The sequence below is a fragment of the Leptodactylus fuscus genome, chromosome 1, assembly GCF_031893055.1.
Source record: "Leptodactylus fuscus isolate aLepFus1 chromosome 1, aLepFus1.hap2, whole genome shotgun sequence".
In the NCBI taxonomy this organism is placed as follows: domain Eukaryota; kingdom Metazoa; phylum Chordata; class Amphibia; order Anura; family Leptodactylidae; genus Leptodactylus; species Leptodactylus fuscus.
Genome location: NC_134265.1, coordinates 48,797,923 through 48,817,823, shown reverse-complemented (window position 1 = coordinate 48,817,823; position 19,901 = coordinate 48,797,923). Strand labels below are relative to the sequence as shown.

General features: G+C 41.5%; 1 protein-coding gene across 6 annotated transcripts in view; it reads right to left on the bottom strand.

Moving 5' to 3' along the window:
- Positions 1-3,541: 3,541 nt before the first annotated feature.
- Positions 3,542-19,901, bottom strand: part of MAST4 (microtubule associated serine/threonine kinase family member 4) — a 370,078-nt gene continuing 353,718 nt past the window's right edge. For 4 of the 6 annotated variants that reach the window (XM_075269800.1, XM_075269804.1, XM_075269801.1 and 1 more), the window contains 6 exons: positions 19,567-19,767; positions 14,685-14,911; positions 14,470-14,592; positions 13,145-13,281; positions 12,448-12,629; positions 3,542-11,107 (listed from right to left, as the gene is read on the bottom strand). In XM_075269800.1, coding sequence (XP_075125901.1) covers positions 7,719-11,107; positions 12,448-12,629; positions 13,145-13,281; positions 14,470-14,592; positions 14,685-14,911; positions 19,567-19,767 — 4,259 coding nt within the window. In that variant the 3' untranslated portion in view covers positions 3,542-7,718. The remainder of the gene's footprint in view (positions 11,108-12,447; positions 12,630-13,144; positions 13,282-14,469; positions 14,593-14,684; positions 14,912-19,566; positions 19,768-19,901) is intronic. The other 2 variants (XM_075269803.1, XM_075269805.1) reach the window with 1 other exon arrangement.

The window sequence follows — 19,901 nt, the reverse complement described above, 5'->3', positions numbered from 1 at the left end:
GTCACTCCCATTGAAGCTGTCGAGCACTAGTCACACCACATTCAGCCTGGCTGCGGTCAGACAGAGTGTGCAACACAGGTAAAGAACTTCTATCCTTTCTCATGGTTCAGTGGGGGTCGCAATGGTCAGATCCCCTACCGACTAAGTACTTACAGATAGAGAAATAATGTTCATGGCATAACCTCCACCAGTCTTAACTCCCCAGGATGGCAAAGATGCGCCTGAATTTTTAGGATGCTCCAGCCGAATAAGGACATCAATATCAGATCAGTGAGGGTCAGTGATGGATCCATGGACCTGGGCTCTATGACAAATGTGGACCTCATGTAGTCATGCATAGGAATGCTCATCATTCTCATACTAGTGTTAGTATACCTTCACATGAACATAGTGATATTTGATAATCCTGAGATGTGTGTACGGGGTCATGGAAAATGATGGGTCAGTGCACTAGCCATACAAAATAGAGCTAGCACACTGACAAAGCACATGGAGCCTTAGGGTGGGTTTATACACTGAGCATGCAATGCATTAAACATGCCCCTTGTTTTCTGCCAAAATCAGGGATCAGATGAGTAATTGCTATGGGGTACATAGCAGCAGGCACACACCGCCCATACTAAGATACTGCCTCCCTGCTTATGAGAGAACTATTTGTAGTCATGCACAAATTTACAATAGACCTGCAGTATAAAGCATGGTGAACATACAGAACAAAAGCCTGTGATAAGAGAAGAGGAAGATTTCACACCTTGCACAATTTTCGGATGTAACAGATATAAAAAGCAGCAAACAAACCTGACAGGCAGTGACAGACATAATACCAAAGACCACAACTGGACATCATCTGTGTAAGGAAAGCGCCAGTCAGTGTGTCTCTCTACAACGTAAATGGTGTCAAATACAGTCCTATGAAAAAGTTTGGGCACCCCTATTAATCTTAATCATTTTTTGTTCTAAATATTTTGGTGTTTGCAACAGCCATTTCAGTTTGATATATCTAATAACTGATGGACACAGTAATATTTCAGGATTGAAATGAGGTTTATTGTACTAACAGAAAATGTGCAATATGCATTAAACCAAAATTTGACCGGTGCAAAAGTATGGGCACCCTTATCATTTTATTGATTTGAATTCCCCTAACTACTTTTTACTGACTTACTGAAGCACAAAATTGGTTTTGTAACCTCAGTGAGCTTTGAACTTCATAGCCAGATGTATCCAATCATAAGAAAAGGTATTTAAGGTGGCCAATTGCAAGTTGATCTCCTATTTGAATCTCCTCTGAAGAGTGGCATCATGGGCTACTCAAAACAACTCTCAAATGATCTGAAAACAAAGATTGTTCAACATAGTTGTTCAGGGGAAGGATACAAAACGTTGTCTCAGAGATTTAACCTGTCAGTTTCCACTGTGAGGAACATAGTAAGGAAATGGAAGACCACAGGGACAGTTCTTGTTAAGCCCAGAAGTGGCAGGCCAAGAAAAATATCAGAAAGGCAGAGAAGAAGAATGGTGAGAACAGTCAAGGACAATCCACAGACCACCTCCAAAGAGCTGCAGCATCATCTTGCTGCAGATGGTATCACTGTGCATCGGTCAACTATACAGCGCACTTTGCACAAATAGAAGCTGTATGGGAGAGTGATGAGAAAGAAGCCGTTTCTGCACGTACGCCACAAATAGAGTTGCCTGAGGTATGAAAAAGCACATTTGGACAAGGCAGCTTCATTTTGGAAACAAAAATTGAGTTGTTTGGTTATAAAAAAAGGCGTTATGCATGGCGTCCAAAAAGAAACAGCATTCCAAGAAAAACACATGCTACCCACTGTAAAATTTGGTGGAGGTTCCATCATGCTTTGGGGCTGTGTGGCCAATGCCGGCATCGGGAATCTTGTTAAAGTTGAGAGTCGCATGGATTCCACTCAGTATCAGCAGATTCTTGAGAATAATGTTCAAGAATCAGTGACGAAGTTGAAGTTACGCCGGGGATGGATATTTCAGCAAGACAATGATCCAAAACACCGCTCCAAATCCTCAGGCATTCATGCAGAGGAACAATTACAATGTTCTGGAATGGCCATCCCAGTCCCCAGACCTGAATATCATTGAACATCTGTGGGATGATTTGAAGCGGGCTGTCCATGCTCGGCGACCATCTAACTTAACTGAACTTGAATTGTTTGTCCAAAATACCTTTATCCAGGATCCAGGAACTGATTAAAAGCTACAGGAAGCGACTAGAGGCTGTTATCTTTGCAAAAGGAGGATCTACTAAATATTAATGTCACTTTTCTGTTGAGGTGCCCATACTTTTGCACCGGTCAAATTTTGGTTTAATGCATATTGCACATTTTCTGTTAGTACAATAAACCTCATTTCAATCCTGAAATATTACTGTGTCCATCAGTTATTAGATATATCAAACTGAAATGGCTGTTATAAACACCAAAATATTTAGAACTAAAAATGATTAAGATTAATAGGGGTGCCCAAACTTTTTCATAGGACTGTATATATATATATATATATATATATATATATATATATATATATATATATATATTGGCTCAGATCTGCACCAGGTCATTAATCCCTAAATATTGCACTAATTTTGGGACTAATTTAATAGAATAAATTTGATATTAATCTTATAAACTTACAATTAAACTTCTATGTCTTCTATTCCTCATCTTTCTTGTTAGCGGAGGTTTTACTTACTTTCCATTTTTTACACGCAAAACCTTTGCAATTTTAACTGTCATTGTGATTTTAGTTCCTAAAAACTGTGAAAAGAATCTAAATTTTCAGGTCACAAAGAAACCATAATCCATCATTTTTCTACAAATCACTTTTTTGTGTTCCCATTATTAAATTTCACCCAAAAAGTTTAGTTTAACTTCCCATATCCAATAGAATCCATGTCATTGTCACCTATGCCAGGCGACATCCGGCACTCACGGATTATCCTATATCGATAGAGATGAGCGAACACTGTTCGGATCAGCCGTTCCGAACAGCACGCTCCCATAGAAATGAATGGAAGCACCTGGCATGGCGACCGGCCGCCGGCAAAGTGTATGTGCCAGGTGCTTCTATTAATTTCTATGGGAGCATGCTGTTCGGAACGGCTGATCCGAACAGTGTTCGCTCATCTCTATAATCGATTGCCAAGGTGGAAGCGGCACAGATCTCTACGGGACTGGTATGTTTAAGGACGGTATTTTACTACATGGCTTACTGATCATTGTTAAGCTATGTTAGTGGTATCAATTCATTTTTTTATTTCCCCATAGCACATGGGGAACAAATCTACTTTAACACTTTATGAACAAATCTACTTTACAAATCGACTTCCTTATAAAAATCCTATTCTTTTGTTTCTACATCACCAATATAAATCTAATTGTCCCCCAACAATCGACCTGTGTAGTCTGATCCTGCACTCTGATAGTGTAAGGTCGTCTTACAGTCCTATAGTTGTCTGCCGATCTGTCGAACCTACACGGAGAAAGAACTGACAAACCATACAAGCCTCAGCCTTCATGCCGACTTTTTATTTCAATGGTATGCATTGCAGCTGAAGTATAAATACTTGTCCAGTATACAACAAATACAACATTCATAAAGTTGTGGGTTGTTTTTTTTTTTTACTTGTGTACTTTGTTTTATATAAAGTTAAGACAACAAACACTTTATTGCACAGATACTAAGCTGGTATTTCTACAGCAGAAAAGACTAGAAAAGGAGCACAGATCTCATTACATAGAAGAGACTAATCCGGAACACAAATATCTTACATCAGTAGTAAGGTCAACACATACAAACAAGTAGGAACGGGAACACGCCAGGTACTTTTAAGACTACAAAATGATTGACGGGTGTGAGAACCGACTTCACGACACATACATTTTGTAAACATTGAATCAACAAGGGGATGGGAACTCAAAAGGCAAAAATGAATAGCGTCTCGATGCATGATGGGAAGGTGCTTTCATATTTGGTATTTCATAGATATGCCACTAACCCTACAAGCTTCATATCTTATTCATTCTTAATACTCTATCAATTATTCAAGGGAGCGGCAAAGCAATTAAATGCACCAGGAAAAACAGGTTGATGTATCGCAACGATGTTCTGAGATATCCGACTGGTGTGAAGACGGCAGAGCTGTCAATGAACATGTCGTATGCACTTCTATTGTAGACTAAGTGGAATATACACAAGCACTGGTTAAAGCTGCTACAAAGTTACTATAGAAGGCAAGTGATGAGGAAGAGTCCGACTGATGGGAAATTCTGCAACCTTAACTTTGTCTCATTTTTCACTTTGAAGAGGACCGACCATCTCTCCCGCCATGTCTGTTCTTGTAAATATTCATATTTTCCTATGAAATAGCCGTGTCTAGCTAAGCTTTTCCCACAATGTGTGGATGAGTTTGGCGACATCTCATTCACTTTGCTGGTACTATAAAATGCAGCTTTTTTCCCACCTACGTAGGGTCTTAACCTTGGAACTTATTTTCTTAGAATTACATATTATGATATACTTCTTATATTCCTCCTGAAAATCTATGAATAAATGGACAACTGGGTTTTATCAGTTGAGAGAACCTACATACTCTGACACCATCCAGTATCTGACTGTCAAGGGACACAACCCATTGATCACAGGAATGGTAACACCCAGATGTCAACTTAAGATGGCCATATGCATTACAGAAAAAGCCAATCTTGGAGAAACTGGACAACTACTCAACGTATATAATAGTGTCCTAACTCCTCCTTATTGGCAGATGTCAGGGAAAAGAAGGCTTAGGCATGTTGGATTTTGGAATGCCCAACCAGGGATGTAAACCATTGCCTATCAAATTCTTCTTTTTGAAAACACATGCACACATGGACACACAGAGCATGCATGTGTATGGGGGCAGGAAAAACCGTTGTCAGAGGACTCAGGATTTTGGAAAGTCTCTGGCTAGTTTTTCAGGAGGAATATCGCCATGGAGAGTCCTAAGAAAGGATGCTATATACATATATAAGGAGGCTAAATACATATATTTATTGTCAGGAGGTCCTCTCTTCATGTGTCCGTCAGTGGCTTTCTTGATACACATTATACAGCAAATTAGTGCTATATAATCACAACGATCCATGCCAGGCCTTACAGAGACAGGCAGAGAAGTGGCTGCCCTGGACGTGCACTATAATAGAGACTGTACGGCCCGGTTCACATCTGCACTCTGGTTATTCCGTTCAGCTACCTGCATGAAATAAGTGGAGAGAAAAGTCCTGCAAGCAGCATTTATCTCCGCGTTTTTTGTGTGGAAACAGAGTAGAAACCACACAGACCTCATTATAGTCTATGGGGTCCATGGTTTGCTTAGGGAACCACTTTTTTATGAGGATAGGTTTCTGTTTAGAGGATCCCCAAGCGGATTCCCCGAATGGAAACCCCAACGAAGATGTGACCCAGGCCTAACAAGAATCTCCACAATTGTGTTGCATTGCTATGTGTTTTTTGCCTTGGTATTCTTTTATTCACACACCATTTTTCCTGTTTTTTTTTTTTTTTTTGCATTTTTTCCTATAATGAGATCACTAGGAAAAATCCTAAAAAACCGCCACAACCAGAGTTTGGTGCGTTTTGAAAAAATCCAAAGAGGCAAGAAACGTAATGAATTTTTTTTTTCTTAAGAGACAAGATCACACCCCTTGTATGGAAGGGCATTCTAAATTTCTTACTGAATAACCATCTGGTGGCAGTATTTCTAATGGTGGTTTCCGAAACGTAAAAAACCCCACACTTGAAACAAGCCTCACTGTTGCTTTTAATACTAGGCCATAGTGTCCTATGAGTCTTCAGTGGAAAAGTCCATGTGTCTTGAAAAGAGCACTATGCCAAGGCCCTATAGGTCTCTCCTATAGGTATAAGATTCCAGAGGAACCCTAATTTTTCTGCTCTGGGAATCATTCACAACCCAACTTATCAACCTGTACATTGGTTAGGGTCACCCAAATCAAACTGTGTTTTCCAATGCGAATTGGTTCCCCCATTGGTAAGATATCTTCCTTTCTGTATATATGGAAATGAGGAGAATTTGGAGCAATGAGGGAGTTGCTATCCACCTCTTTGGCGCAATGGTAAGGCCCTCAATGCCCCAAAGAGCTCATTTGTCTATTGACAACATGGAGATATCTCTACAAGGGTAAAACATAGTGATTCAGGTGTCCCTAACCCATCTATCTAAGGGACTGGGTTGATATGCTGGATCCTGGTGACAGACTCCCTTTAAATCTATTGGATATTCCATATTTTGGTATCACTGTAACATTGTAGCAGCTACACACTATATGACGTGGACACAAACTGAGCACGGTCACTCTGGTTGAGGGTTATCCCCAGTGCATTTAGCTTAGGTCATCTTAGGGTTAAATTCCTCATTCTACAGCTGTGGGTGAACAAATACATATGGCGGGGAGTGTGTATATAAAATATAAATAAGGCTTTACAAAAAGATAGAAAGTAAAGTTACCCTCCAAGCACCAAATAGCTCTAACATGGCCCCATGTTACACAAACCCCCTTTATTTTACAATATTCACAGATTTATAATACAGAATACGAGATGCTATGAAATGTATGGAGCCATTTAATGCACTTACAGAAAAATATGAGAATGCTAGCACAGCTAAACCTCTACATTGTAAGGCCCCGGCTACACATGAACAACCACATATGTGTTTGAAAGAAATTCTGGTATATGTAGCAAAACACATTTCCCTTTCAAGCCTATGTGGTAAACAGAAATATATACATTCAAGAACTGCAAAAAAAGGGTCTCTTAAGATATTTGCACTTGTGAAATGGAGTTTGGGAATAGGAGAGAATCAAAGTCTACATGAAAGATCAGTGCTTAGATAATAGTAGTAATGTGCTATGTACGCGGATACGAAAGGCTCTAGGTGATCGTACAGTATAGACTACGGAGACTAGGAGTTACAAAGCCATATTATTGGTGATGCTGACTAGCTCGATGAGGTCATCAATATAGATCGGAACTATTTGGCACGACAAGGGTCTGTTAACAGTCCAGCATTATTGTAGAACCCCTTTCCGAAATCAGCATACTCCTATAGGTTAACACAAGGTCTCGCGATGACAAAACTATATTTCGAGACACGTGACTACCATAGATATCAGATCAATGGGTTCTGGATGAAGTTAATTCTTTAGAAGATTCCTATAAACACCACTGTTGAAACGTAGTCATCATCTTTCATCACATATCGATTTTTGTTCTTCTCAGGGTTTTGTAGCTCCATGGAAAAAAAAATAAAAATAAAAAAAAACACACCAAAAATCCAAATTTGTGTCTTTTTTTTAAGAAATAAAAAAAGTAAACAGTGAAATTGAGCAGCAAACTGTACATTCTACATTCAACACAAAATACAACGTGTAAATTACAGACCTTTTCCCCCATAGCCCTTTCCCATATCTTCTGACTAGATACATCTTTCTGTTAGTAACTGCATCCGGCTACCAAAAAAACCCTATAGCTGGGACTGAAAGTTGGAACAAACACCCCTCTACTGACGACGGTATGATCGAACAGGTTACAAATAGATATGGAAACACTACACAGTGCTGGTTTTGAAAGAAGTTTCAGATTAGCAGCTACTACAGTAAAGAGGTCTTGGTGAAGGTGCTGGCAGATTATGTCTTTTTGTGAGGACTATTTTGTGGAATTGTATCCTTTCCTCTTTTTTGTCCCTTCAAGTCTTTGTCTGAAGAAAGGCCAGTAAGATTCTCCAGAGGTGCGGCTGGTGGCTTCGGCAAGTTTTTCGCAACAGTCTTTTTGCTTGGAGACGAAGGTGGGTCTCTCCGCGTTGTCACTGGGGCGGTAGTATTTGTAAGGACACATGGTTGCTTATCAGTGACAGGTTTATTGGAAACGTTGCCCTCTCTTAAGGCAACGCAAGTCTTACTGGAGGATGTTTGGAGATCCTTCTTAGCCTTGACATTTGCAGCATTCAGTGTTGAAATTTGCTCACTTTTCTCTTTACAGCCAATCACAGTTTTACTTGAGGAGACATCAGAACATACAGCTTTGGGCAAAGAAGTAATGCCAACGTTGTTGGCATCAGACATCGTCTTCCTTGGGTCTCCTTCTTTCCCTACTACGTTCTGAGCAATACTTTTTTCCATAGACACCTCTCTAGTAACTTGATTTGTAACAGAAGTAATCTTAATTTTACCTTTGTCACTAAGGACATAAAGTGCTTCAGTGCTTTTAGTATCTTGAGTATCTCTAAGTTCCACCACTTCAGGTTTTCCTTGGATGGAGGTTTTGGCAGCAGACACTGTATTTAATCTTGGATGCGCACTTGTTTTCTCTTTGAGATGAGATTTTGCAGAACATTCCTTAAGGTTTACAGTGGCTGGTGTTTGAGAACAAAGTGTAGGCTCCTTGTGAACAGAGAGTTCGGAGGTGGACACATTAGCGGTGGTCTTTGTGTTTATATGGGTAACTGAAGAAGTGGCCATGAAAACGACTTCCGACTTAGTGGTAGCTTTGCTTTGTGTAAGGCTTCCAGTTTGGGCACTCAAGACCGTAACCGCTTTTTCTGGGCATTCAGATCTTTGAACTGCTTGACTACCTGTTTGTCCAGGTAGCTTTAAATTGGGCTTTTGCATGGAAGCCATTTTTTCAGACAGAGATATTCTAGGAGAACCTGGTCTAGATTCTGTTACCACTTTTGACTTGTTGATGCAGCTGACAAGCTTCGTCTGCGTTGAACATTGCTCCTCTCTAACGGACGGAAGGGTTTTAATACTGACTACGGATTGGACATTCGAAGACAGAGGGGTCTCCAGTATATTGGGGCAAGAGGTCTCTCTTCTCAAAGGTGGACCTTCGGCACTATTTTTCCCTTTGTTCTCTGTAATGTGTTTTTGTGGAGAATCTTGTTGCTTTTTACTTTGGCTAGTGTAGCTCAGGTCAGAGGATTTAGCTCGTGATGTTGACAAAGTTTTGTTGGAAGGCCCAAGTTCAACTAGAAGAGAAGAGTCAACGCTCTTCACCACAGATATGTGATGATTAGATTCTATCTGGGGAACAGATGCCTGTTGATTTCTTTCCTCTATGCAGCCAAGAGCTGAGATGTACTTTTCAGAGTAGCTAGATTGTGTCAGGCTCGTAGCAGGAGTATTCTCACAGGACTCTCTAAATGTACAAGTCCTTTCAGAGTATGATGTACTATGTCTTTGCTCCAGTGAGCACTTGACAGAGGACAGATCCTGAGTTGCCATCTCTTGTCTATTAGATTTCACAGAAGAAGACAGTCCTTCTGTCACTGGACATCTCGATGTCGGCTGCAATGTGCTTATCCTTTGACTTTCAACTGAATTAGTCACGTCTACTACATTTTCCTTTGTTCCGAGGTCTGATGGCTCTTTGTTCTGATGAATTTTAGCTGTGTGACATTCAGCTTGTACACACTCACTCTGATTCTCTTTAATAGGTCCCTTGTGCCCGGCATGAATATTGGAGTAATTAGAGTTTGTTTTTGGAAATAGTAATGCATTTCCATTGTCTACAACCTCATTCTTTGAATTTCGGCTTTGATCATCGGGTTTGATGGAGATATTACAAACAATATCAGACTCTGCTTTTGTAACCTTTGGTCCTGATAATAATGCAATGTCTAATGTGCCTTCAATAGGCTTCAAGGAAGAAACAGCCCTTGTTTCGAGTTTATATTCAGAAGGGCTTTTCCGAACAGGGGTCTCGGTAGCTATAACAGAGGGTTTGTCTGGATTGGTTTCACATCTACCGTTAGTAGGTTTTAGTGGAGAAAAGGAGAGAGCTGTGCTCTGAACATTTGGAGTCCTGTTATCGAGCAGGGTAAGGGAGTCTGTCTGTAAATGACCTGGCTTTGTTGGCATACATTCGTGAGATACTGGAACCATTTTGGACTTTAATACTTGGCACAGACTGCCGTCTTTCTCTTCAAATGACTTTTTCTTCCTAAAATAATCCATATTTGTTGGAGAAGTTTTATCTAAATTGTCCTCTTTCACAAACTTCTCCGAAGGATGGTTTAGCTTCTCTTGCAGAGAGCATGAAGTAGGAGCTTTCTTGAGTTCATAAGATACATGGGCACTTTCAGCAACAGGTGAGCCATGACAGAAAGACTGGGAGTCCGCAGACATCCCAGGACCATTTGGCCGAGGATTTACACTCTTGCAATGAGAGTCCTTAAATGTAATGCCCCCGGAACGAGGTTCATAAGCAGGAAATTTACTCTCAGATAAGCTTGATCTCTTTAGAAGGCTTTGATGTGCTTTCTCTTCCTTCTCTACGTCTGAAGCTAAGATTCCAATTTCATTGTGTAAATCCTGTATTATATTCTGTTTCAGAAGGAAGTCTTGTCTTTCCGATACATCTTTTTTCTTCATAACTAATTTGACCTTTAGTTTCTCTTTATCAAGCTCATCCAAGGACTCCTGTCTCCCCAGTTTCCTTGATGCTGGACGCTTCAAACAGCCTTGCTCGACAGGCCTTACTCGCGTTGATGCAGGGATATCACATGTGCTCGCCTCTAGACATTGCAATGTTAGCTCACGTTGTGATGATTGCTTATGAACTTCTTCCTTGGTTACTTCCAAATTGTGCTTCCGAGGACATAAGTGCTTTTTCTCACAGCAGTACGACGGTGAAAGTTTTTCCTCTGACTGTACTCTCTTTAAAAGCGGAGACCTTGGAGGTTCAGCACTCTTGGGTCTCACAACATGTCTGACAATTGTTGGTGGAGAGTGCATTTTTGTAGGAAAAGCGGTTGTGGTCTTTGAGTTCCCCACTGTATGGCCATGTAAAGGAGATGGAGACCGTTGTGGAGAGGGAGGCTGAGGAGTGGGTGATGGTGTTCTTGCAAGTGGCGACAAGGGAATACTTCCAGCAGATTTACGTCTTCCCGACCTGTACCTCTGTCCACCCAGCTTGGGGCCCAAACCATGAAGAGTGCTTGGTCTTATATGTCCAGAACCCGCTGGAGAATTTGGAGCACTTGAACTTGGGGAACTGCTTTGTGAAGAATTAGTACCTAAAAAAAAAAAAAAGCACAATAATGAATTAGCAAGGCAAATAATACAAAAATACACAGATCATCACAACTTCAACAGACTGTGAGAAGGTGACAGGCAGAATGCTGGAGTCATGATATATCTTCTCCAGATTCCTAACATATGTGTAGTCCAGGGCAGATCTTGAATAAGCTGCAGATCGGGTGTGGGTCCTAGGCTCATTACTGGGCCATAAATGGTTGGAGAGTCTGCACTTCTGGGCAGATCCTGGGATGAGAAGAAGTGACTGGGTCTGTCTTGAAACCCTAAGAGTCTGATGAGACGATACTGTACTATTGTTTTGGTTGAATCATGTGGCTGGTAGTAAGCCAAATATACAGTTAGTATTTTTCTGTTTTGTTAGTGCTCAGATGAGCAGGTTTTGTTTTAAGGATATATTTTATTTTGCTTATCCTGTGCCTGACATAAAAGTTTATTTACTTTGCTGTCCCGGTCTCCGCTTTGCTGGTTTCCGTCTTCTGCCGAGAAACTGAACAGGAGACAGAAACCGGCAGTCACTTTTCAAACCCATTCATTTTAATGGGTTTGTAAAGTGTTAGCCTGTGAGCGTCTTCTGGTCTCCGTGGTGAAACATGCAGGACTTTGTGTCTGGTAAAAAAAAACAAAAAAACCCGGTTTCGCCGCAGAGACCAGAAGATGCTCACAGGCGCTCATGGACAGACACTGACTGCCGGGTTTCTGTCTCCTGTCAGGGTTTTTCGGGCAGAAGACGGAAACCCACACAGCGGAGATCGGGTGCAGGTGTGAACCCGCCCAAAACCAGTTTTTCTGTAAGATTTGTGTCCCTGTCTCTGACTGGTTGGGTCTGCATCGCTGATTCTACTGAGCCCCACAAGACATACACTGAGGCAAATTTATTAAGCCCCTACAGCAGTTTCTGGGGAAAAAACTTACAAGCATCTAGATTGCAATTTTTACACTCTACTTGTGACTAGTGATGTTTTTGCGCCGCCCTTGACAGTTTCCTAAAATTGGGCATGGCAAGAGTAAACATAATGGCTCAAATTGACACAAGCTATGGTTGCAATTTATAAATTTGGTGCTTTTTCTTTTGTCGCAGTGGTTACCAAGACCAACATGGAAAGCATCCACCACAATAACTTCAACAGAATGACTGTATTCCATTAATCTAGTGTGTGGACTCTACAAGTCCTTGTTACGTCTACATCATTTATATCACATGTAAATTTAGATTTGCAAACTACAGTAACCAGTCCGAACTATCCCTGCTTCTTGTATACCTGTAAAGATACATATTTGATTAGTTCTAAGCAAACACTTAAGTCTCAAGGTAACATACCAGATGGGAAGTCTGGAGTGGAACGGCAGCTTGGTGTAGGTGACCTTGGTGACAGGCTGTGGGTGGGTGATGCGGGCAAGCTTTCACCAGACGAAAGTGACCTGTTTAAACAAGAAAAGCTTCGACTTGTGTGGAGCAGGGGAGACGGCTGCTTGGCCAATTTTTTGAAAAAAGACCTTCTCCTGAAAAACACAAGTATGTCAAAAGTGAAAATCAGAAGCGCAAAAGAACACCATTACATTGTTAGGTTGAGAAAGAAGGAGCCACACTGCTGCATTAGCAAGGAAAAGCTCCATTCGAGAGAATGGTGCCATGCGGCAGGGAAAAACAATGGTGGTCCCAGCCATTGGACCCCCTCGCTGTGCATCAAGTGATATGCCATTGTTATGAGTGATTAAAAAAACCCAGTGTGATTAAAAAAATCCTTTTAAGACAGACTGGTTGCTTAGCCAGGCACTTGGCAGGACTCCAACCAGGCACTATATTGATCTGTAAAATATTTGATGTATTTTAATCACTTGTGTCTTTGATCAAAAAACTGAATTTAAGCGAGGATTGATAGAATTATACAATGTCTGAAATACTATTCATGTTATTGCTCTCATGAGATTTTTATGAAGATACACCATAAAAATTGATTTATGCTAAAAACATAATATTTATGGAGTTTACCAGATGTGAACAGTCTACAACCAACCTTTCTATGTTTTCCTTCTTCTTGATTTTCTTATTGCGTCTCACCATCCGGCCCCTGTAGCTGTTTCTCCTAGCAGGACCGGTTTTAATTGATGTATTCTCAAACGCTGTAGTAGTGATGGCCACCTTACTCCCACTCTGTAAGGGAATGGCAATATTTAGGAGGTGTGAGAGAGAGGATACATCTACACACATGCTTTATTTATACACAGGTACCATTGTTTTCACACTCTAATTTAGTTAAAGGGGTATTCCCATCTCAAGGATCCTATCTATACTGGTAGCTTTTGTAAACTGAAGACTTTTCCTAAATATATTGCTTTAGAAACGCTGCTTTGTTTGCCTGCTTTGTGAACTTATCCCTCCCAATTTTTACACAGCACTTACTCCGTGCTGACAGGAAAATCAGTTCAGCTAATTGCAGTTTGCTGATAAAGTCTAGTATCTCTCTATGTAAACTCACAGATAACACTGAGTCTTCTCTACAAGCATCTGCATATTATCTGATCTGCATAAGTATTGTGATAATTCTCAGGCTCGTTCAGCAGAGGAGGGGGCGGAGGTGCTGAGGAGAAATATAGGAAGTGAGAAGAGGAGACAGCAAGCAAAGCTGAAACAGTCAGATGGGAAAACCCCTTTAAGGACTCCGTGTTACCATAAAACCTTTTCAATACAACATAATGTCAATGTTAGCAAAACCTCTGACCCTTTGGAGAACTGGAGATTATGATGACGCTCCAAAGAGCCCTGTTCTCAACATTATCCAGTCTGTCAGGGATTACATGAAGAAACAGACGGATTGGAGCAAGCCTACATCCACAGAAGATCTGTCCTTAGTTCTTTACATCTAGAACAACCTCCCTGCTGAGTTCTTTAAACTGTCTGCAAGTGTACAGAGAAGAACTGATGAAAGGCGAAGGGGCAGTCACACTAAATATTGACGGGATTTACATTTCTCTTTTCTTCATTCAATTCATAAACTTTTTGGACGGTACTGTATATCTGGACATGTCCAGCCTGGAGGAAGCGGAAAGAAGGCAACCTCCTTAAGAGATGATCATGTTCTCCAGATTCTAGTCTACTTGTATCCATTTCCCCTCTTATAATTGCATTAAAACTCCTATATATGTATGTATGAGAATGTGTATATGTATACATTTATGCGACTATAGCGGCCTATTTTTAGGATCATGGCACTGTGCTGGTACCACAAGACAACAGAAAACGTCTTAAATACAACAGCAAATGATCGGTTTACGAAGGTCTATCCCAACAAAGTGATTGCCATAGCAGTCATGAGAATCATTGATGCTGGAGGGAACTTACCTTTAGTAGAAGCTCTATCACTTCTGTGTGAACAAGGCCATGAACTGGCTCGTCATTTATATGGGTAATAAGATCTCCAGCTTTAAGACCAGCTTGGTAGGCAGGACTTCCTTCTTCAACACTCTACGGGAAGGAACAAAAACCAAGAAGTAACGTTAAGCAAGAGAAATAAAAACAAAAGCCATCCTAATATGATAAGAACTAAGGAGTCTTACCCAGACAATATGGTGCACGGTGTACACATCGCTGTCTCCTACAAACACCCTTATTGCCTGGAGTGTGAAACCAAACTTTTTGCCAGAACTCTGAATGACGATCGGTTGCCTTGGACTGAAGGATGAGAGCGAGGATTCCCGACTGGGAGAGGAGTCCCTAGAGGACGGGTCTGAAGACAAGGAGAGGGGCGATACTGGACTTCCAAGGGGGGACACACTGTAGACATCTACAATAAAAAAGCAGCAATGATATATTTCATGTTTTCTGGATTACCATGTTTTTGTTTTTAGAATACACAACCATGCAATGGATGAAATCGTAAGAAGCCATATCAAGCAATTCAAGGACAGATAAGAAACCATGCAGATAACATATCATGCGGTGATATCAAAATGGCCGTCTTTTTATCCTTTCAAATCTCAAATCCAATCCCTAAATCCTTCTGTGTTTCTCAAACTATAATTCAAAGCATATCAAATCTTGTATAAAAAAAACCCAAAACACAGAATGGCAGTATTATTTTCTATCCACTATTACTAATTATATACATTTCTTAATTGTCATAAACAGCAGGCAATAAGGCACTTAGATGAATCCAGAAACGGCTAATGACAAGACTGACTGAGCTTTATTAAATCAATAAGTCATACAATCGTAATGATATAAAACTATCACAGAGGCGACAAAACTGAAACACACAATCGCTAGCATGATGTACACTACGGAGGTGCCAGTTATCCCTCCAACTATTAAACACAATGGCGTCTCTGTTCACAGGTAGGTGTAAGCAGGTCCTGACAACTAGACAAGATAAAGTGGATCTTGTTTGTAAGCAACACAAAAATTAGATTATTGATAAGAGATAAAATCAGAGTCCTCCCCTAAATCAACTACGGAAAGAGACTGTCTTTATCAGACCCCCTCTAATTTTTAATTGATGACCTATCCCAAGGTGAGATTGTTAATTAATAAGCTTTTAATCCGGTATTGCAAACCCTTCTCGTCTCTCGCTACACAGCGCCGCTTCCAGTCATCAGGCGATGCATGGAATTGTAGCCAGATGCTTGCATGTGAATTAAGCTGCACTCCAGTTCCCCTACATAATGGGTAGGCAGTAGAGATGAGCGAGTACTGTTCGGATCAGCCGATCCGAACAGCACGCACGCATTGAAATGAATGGAAGCACCTGGTACTTCCGCTTTGACGCCGGCCGGCCGCTTAACCCCCCGCGTGCCGGCTACGTCCGTTCATTTCAATGCGAGCGTGCTGTTCGGATCGGCTGATCCGAACAGTACTCGCTCATCTCTAGTGGGCAGGAATAACTATGAAGAGGCCACAAATCTGATGTAATTCTCAGGATCCTAAAGATCAGACCACCACCACGAATGTAAAATCTTTGTGTTATGATCTCATATTATGGGATTCCCCTTTGAACCATGTTAGATCACTGTCATTGACGTCACAGCCACAGTAAATGCTCCAATTCAGAAACCATCACTATATGGGAACTAGAAGCCGGTGAATCACCTACTGTATAGCATTAAATAGTAGTAATAGTGCACGCTGCAGAAGTTTATCGAATTGCAGAGGTTCAGGTTATCTCTGCTACATTTGTACATATGATCTAAAGTTTAGTGGACTGCCATGGGGACCGGGTTTATACCAATTAACGCTAATCATTTTGGCAAATTTTGTTCTTTTTTCAAGCAAAACATTTCAAAAGATTAGAGCTAGAAACAGCCTAATATTGGAGTCTCCATCTATAACAGTGATGGCGAACCTTTTTGAGACCGAGTGCCTAAACTGCAACCCAAAACCAAATAAATTATCACGGAGTGCCAACACGGCAATTTAACCTTAAAACTCTGTGGGTCCACAATTGCGGACCCACAAATTACAGTCATGTGACTGGGGCTTTACAGATCTTGTACTGTAAGACCTTTAGTCTCTGCATTCTGTACTTTTAAACAATTAATTTTCACTATTTACATCGCACAGGATCTGTTTTATAGTTTACCGTGCAATGTTATTACATCCTGTACTAATTTCACGTCTGCTATAAAACAAATACTGTGTGATATACATAGTGAGGGGACCCCACACAGTACAATCTGCCCCTCAGTGGCCCCCCCACACAGTACAATCTGCCCCTCAGTGGCCCCCCACACAGTACAATCTGGCCCACAGTGGCCCCCACACAGGATTATACCTGTATACTCCACAGTAGCCCCCTCCCACACAGCATGAACTGGTCCACAGTAGCCCCCTCCCACACAGCATGAACTGGTCCACAGTAGCCCCCTCCCACACAACATGAACTGGTCCACAGTAGCCCCCTCCCACACAACATGAACTGGTCCACAGTAGCCCCCTCCCACACAACATGAACTGGTCCACAGTAGCCCCCTCTCACACAACATGAAATGGTCCACAATAGCCCCCTCCCACACAACATGAAATGGTCCACAGTAGCCCCCTCCCACAGAGCATGAAAGATCCACAGTAGCCCCCTCCTACACAACATGAAATGGTCCACAGTAGCCCCCTCCCACACAACATGAAATGGTCCACAGTAGCCCCCTCCCACACAGCATGAAATGGTCCAGAGTAGCCCCCTCCCACACAACATGAACTGGTCCACAGTAGCCCCCTCCCACAGAGCATGAAAGATCCACAGTAGCAGCATAAAATGGTCCACAGTAGCCCCCTACCCGCACAGCATGAAAGTCTACAGTAGCCCCCTCCCACACAACATGAAAGGTCCACAGTAGCCCCCTCCCATACAGCATAAAATGGTCCACAGTAGCCCCCTACCCACACAGCATGAAAGTCTACAGTAGCCCCCTCCTACACAACATGAAATGTCTACCGTTGCCCCCCTCCCCTGACAGTGCAAACAAACACAATATAGTTACCTGAAGAGCTGCCGGGTGTTCTCTCTTCTGTTCACTGCGCGCGCTGATGACTTACGTCATCACGCCCGCGCTTGTTCAGAGGTCACACTCTGTAGTCAGTGTAGGCCGCGTAGTACGCGTGGCCTACACTGAGCTACACTGACAGCTTTCAGCTGGATGCGCATTTGCACAACCAGCTGAAGGCAGCGATCGCTCACTAACGGGGAATCCTGCATCGGATTCGCCGTTAGTGAGCGATCAGGGCGACAGCACGCGTGCCAGCAGAGGGGGCTCTGCGTGCCCTCTCTGGCACGCGTGCCATAGGTTCGCCATCACTGATCTATAAGGACGTCTCATGGATGCCCTGAATGAGCAGTTTAGATGATTAAATTCTAATTTAGTCTGAAATTGGATTTTAATGTGGAGGTGAAGTGATAAATTTGCAGAAAACGGAAATGTAAAATTAGCTCTGCAAAAGCGGCATCTCTGAACGTGAGGAACTAGGAGCTATTGGGGGAGGATATGGATGGAGTCGACCTGGGAAAAATCCTGAATTTTACAAAGCAACTCCCCAACAATGATCAGAAGAAACTGGAATATTTTACAATGTGATTAAATTGGCAAACAAAAAATAAAAACTAAAACTAAAAAATTATATATAAAAAAAATACAAGGCTGGTTTTAGGTTCAATTTAACTAAAGAGATTGGAGGCTACGATTGTACAGGTTTAAACAAGCCATGGCTCCCAAGGGTTGAAGCACTAGATTGGGTATTGGTTAAGCTATTTTTTTTTTTTTTAGAAGTTTTTCTATCCAGATTATTATTTTAAAACTTTGTGCCCTCAAAAAGATTGGTTGAAGGCAGGTTTTGCCCCTACAAAATGATAGATCTCTCTGACAATTAAAGGGGTTTTCCAAGACTGATGGCCTATCCTTAAGATCCATGGTGGTCCGACAGTCGGGACACACCATGTGACATCACACGCTCATCGTATTGTAAATAAACGTTTCAACAGCAACCAGTTTAAGGGAGGAATTGCAATAGAATTTCAATAGAAACCCCCTTTGCACATCTATCTGTAGGAGCTACCTACACACTGAAGGTAGAGTTGATTTGAAAAAGAGGTTCCTACCTCGAAACGCGTTGTCACTGTACTCTTTTCTAATCTATCATTAAACATAAGATGTTCAAATAAAATCCACTTTGCCAAACCGATTGGTTTGAGCACCCTATATCCACATAGGGGGTTTCTATTAAAGAGCGCCATCTTGGTCTCTATAAGTCCTCTCTGCAACTGGTTGCTGTGAAAAACATTTACAATGTTGTGCCCCTTGGAATCCAAAGGATCCCCGAGAGGAGATCAGATGGAGCAACCTACACTTTCCAGCTTGACATATCTATTACGCTGGTGGTGGAACACAACCTGATAAGGTGAGCCCCAAACCATCTGGGAAAGAAGGGTCTTTTGGGCGGTGTTGTATACCTAACTGGTTCCATACAGGAAGTGCTTTTTTCTGTTTTTTTTCCATATTATGATCGGTCTCATGGCTTGATCATAGCTCAGTACCATTCAAGTAAACGGGCTGAGCTGTTATACAAATGTACAGTGGTGTGGTTGACAACTACTTAAGAGGCCGCAAGCTAACAGCCTTAGCTGTCAATGGGGCTCCTATCTGTAGGAGCCCTGACTGTCTTTAACGGATGACCTAACCTAATGATAGGTCATCAATTATTTAGCCTGGAAAACCTCTTAAGGACAATATATCAGTGTCTAAAATGTAATATATCATTTATATATCTAAAATGTAAACTTATGCACTTAATTTTAAGTCACATTCCTCTTCCTTTCCCATCAAAGAAAACATATAACGCTATCTAACTTTATATAGTTGCAAAAAAATGTATTAAGCAATAATGGATGGCAGATGGTAGAAGAAGGACATGCAAAGTCACGAGATTTCATGCTTAGTGTTTGTATAGCACTACCTCCAGGGATCATGAGAGACAGAGCACTAGCAGAGATGGACTTAGTCACTTTCCCAGACAATTTCTGTTTTTCTGTGTTTTCTAATCGCTGGCGAGCCATATGAGAAGCGGTTTCATTGGAGAGCTTTGAGGAATTATCTGTGCTGTCCACGCTCTCGCTCCTTCCATTTATCTGATCTAAATGTTCTGAAAAACTACTCACTGTTCAAGGAAGAAAGGACAGAAATATTATAACAACCACAGCTAAATGGCTAAATTGTAGTCCTCCTATCCAGACATATGTGAAATGAATAGATATGAGGAATGGGTTGCAGGGATTTATTACACAGGAAACT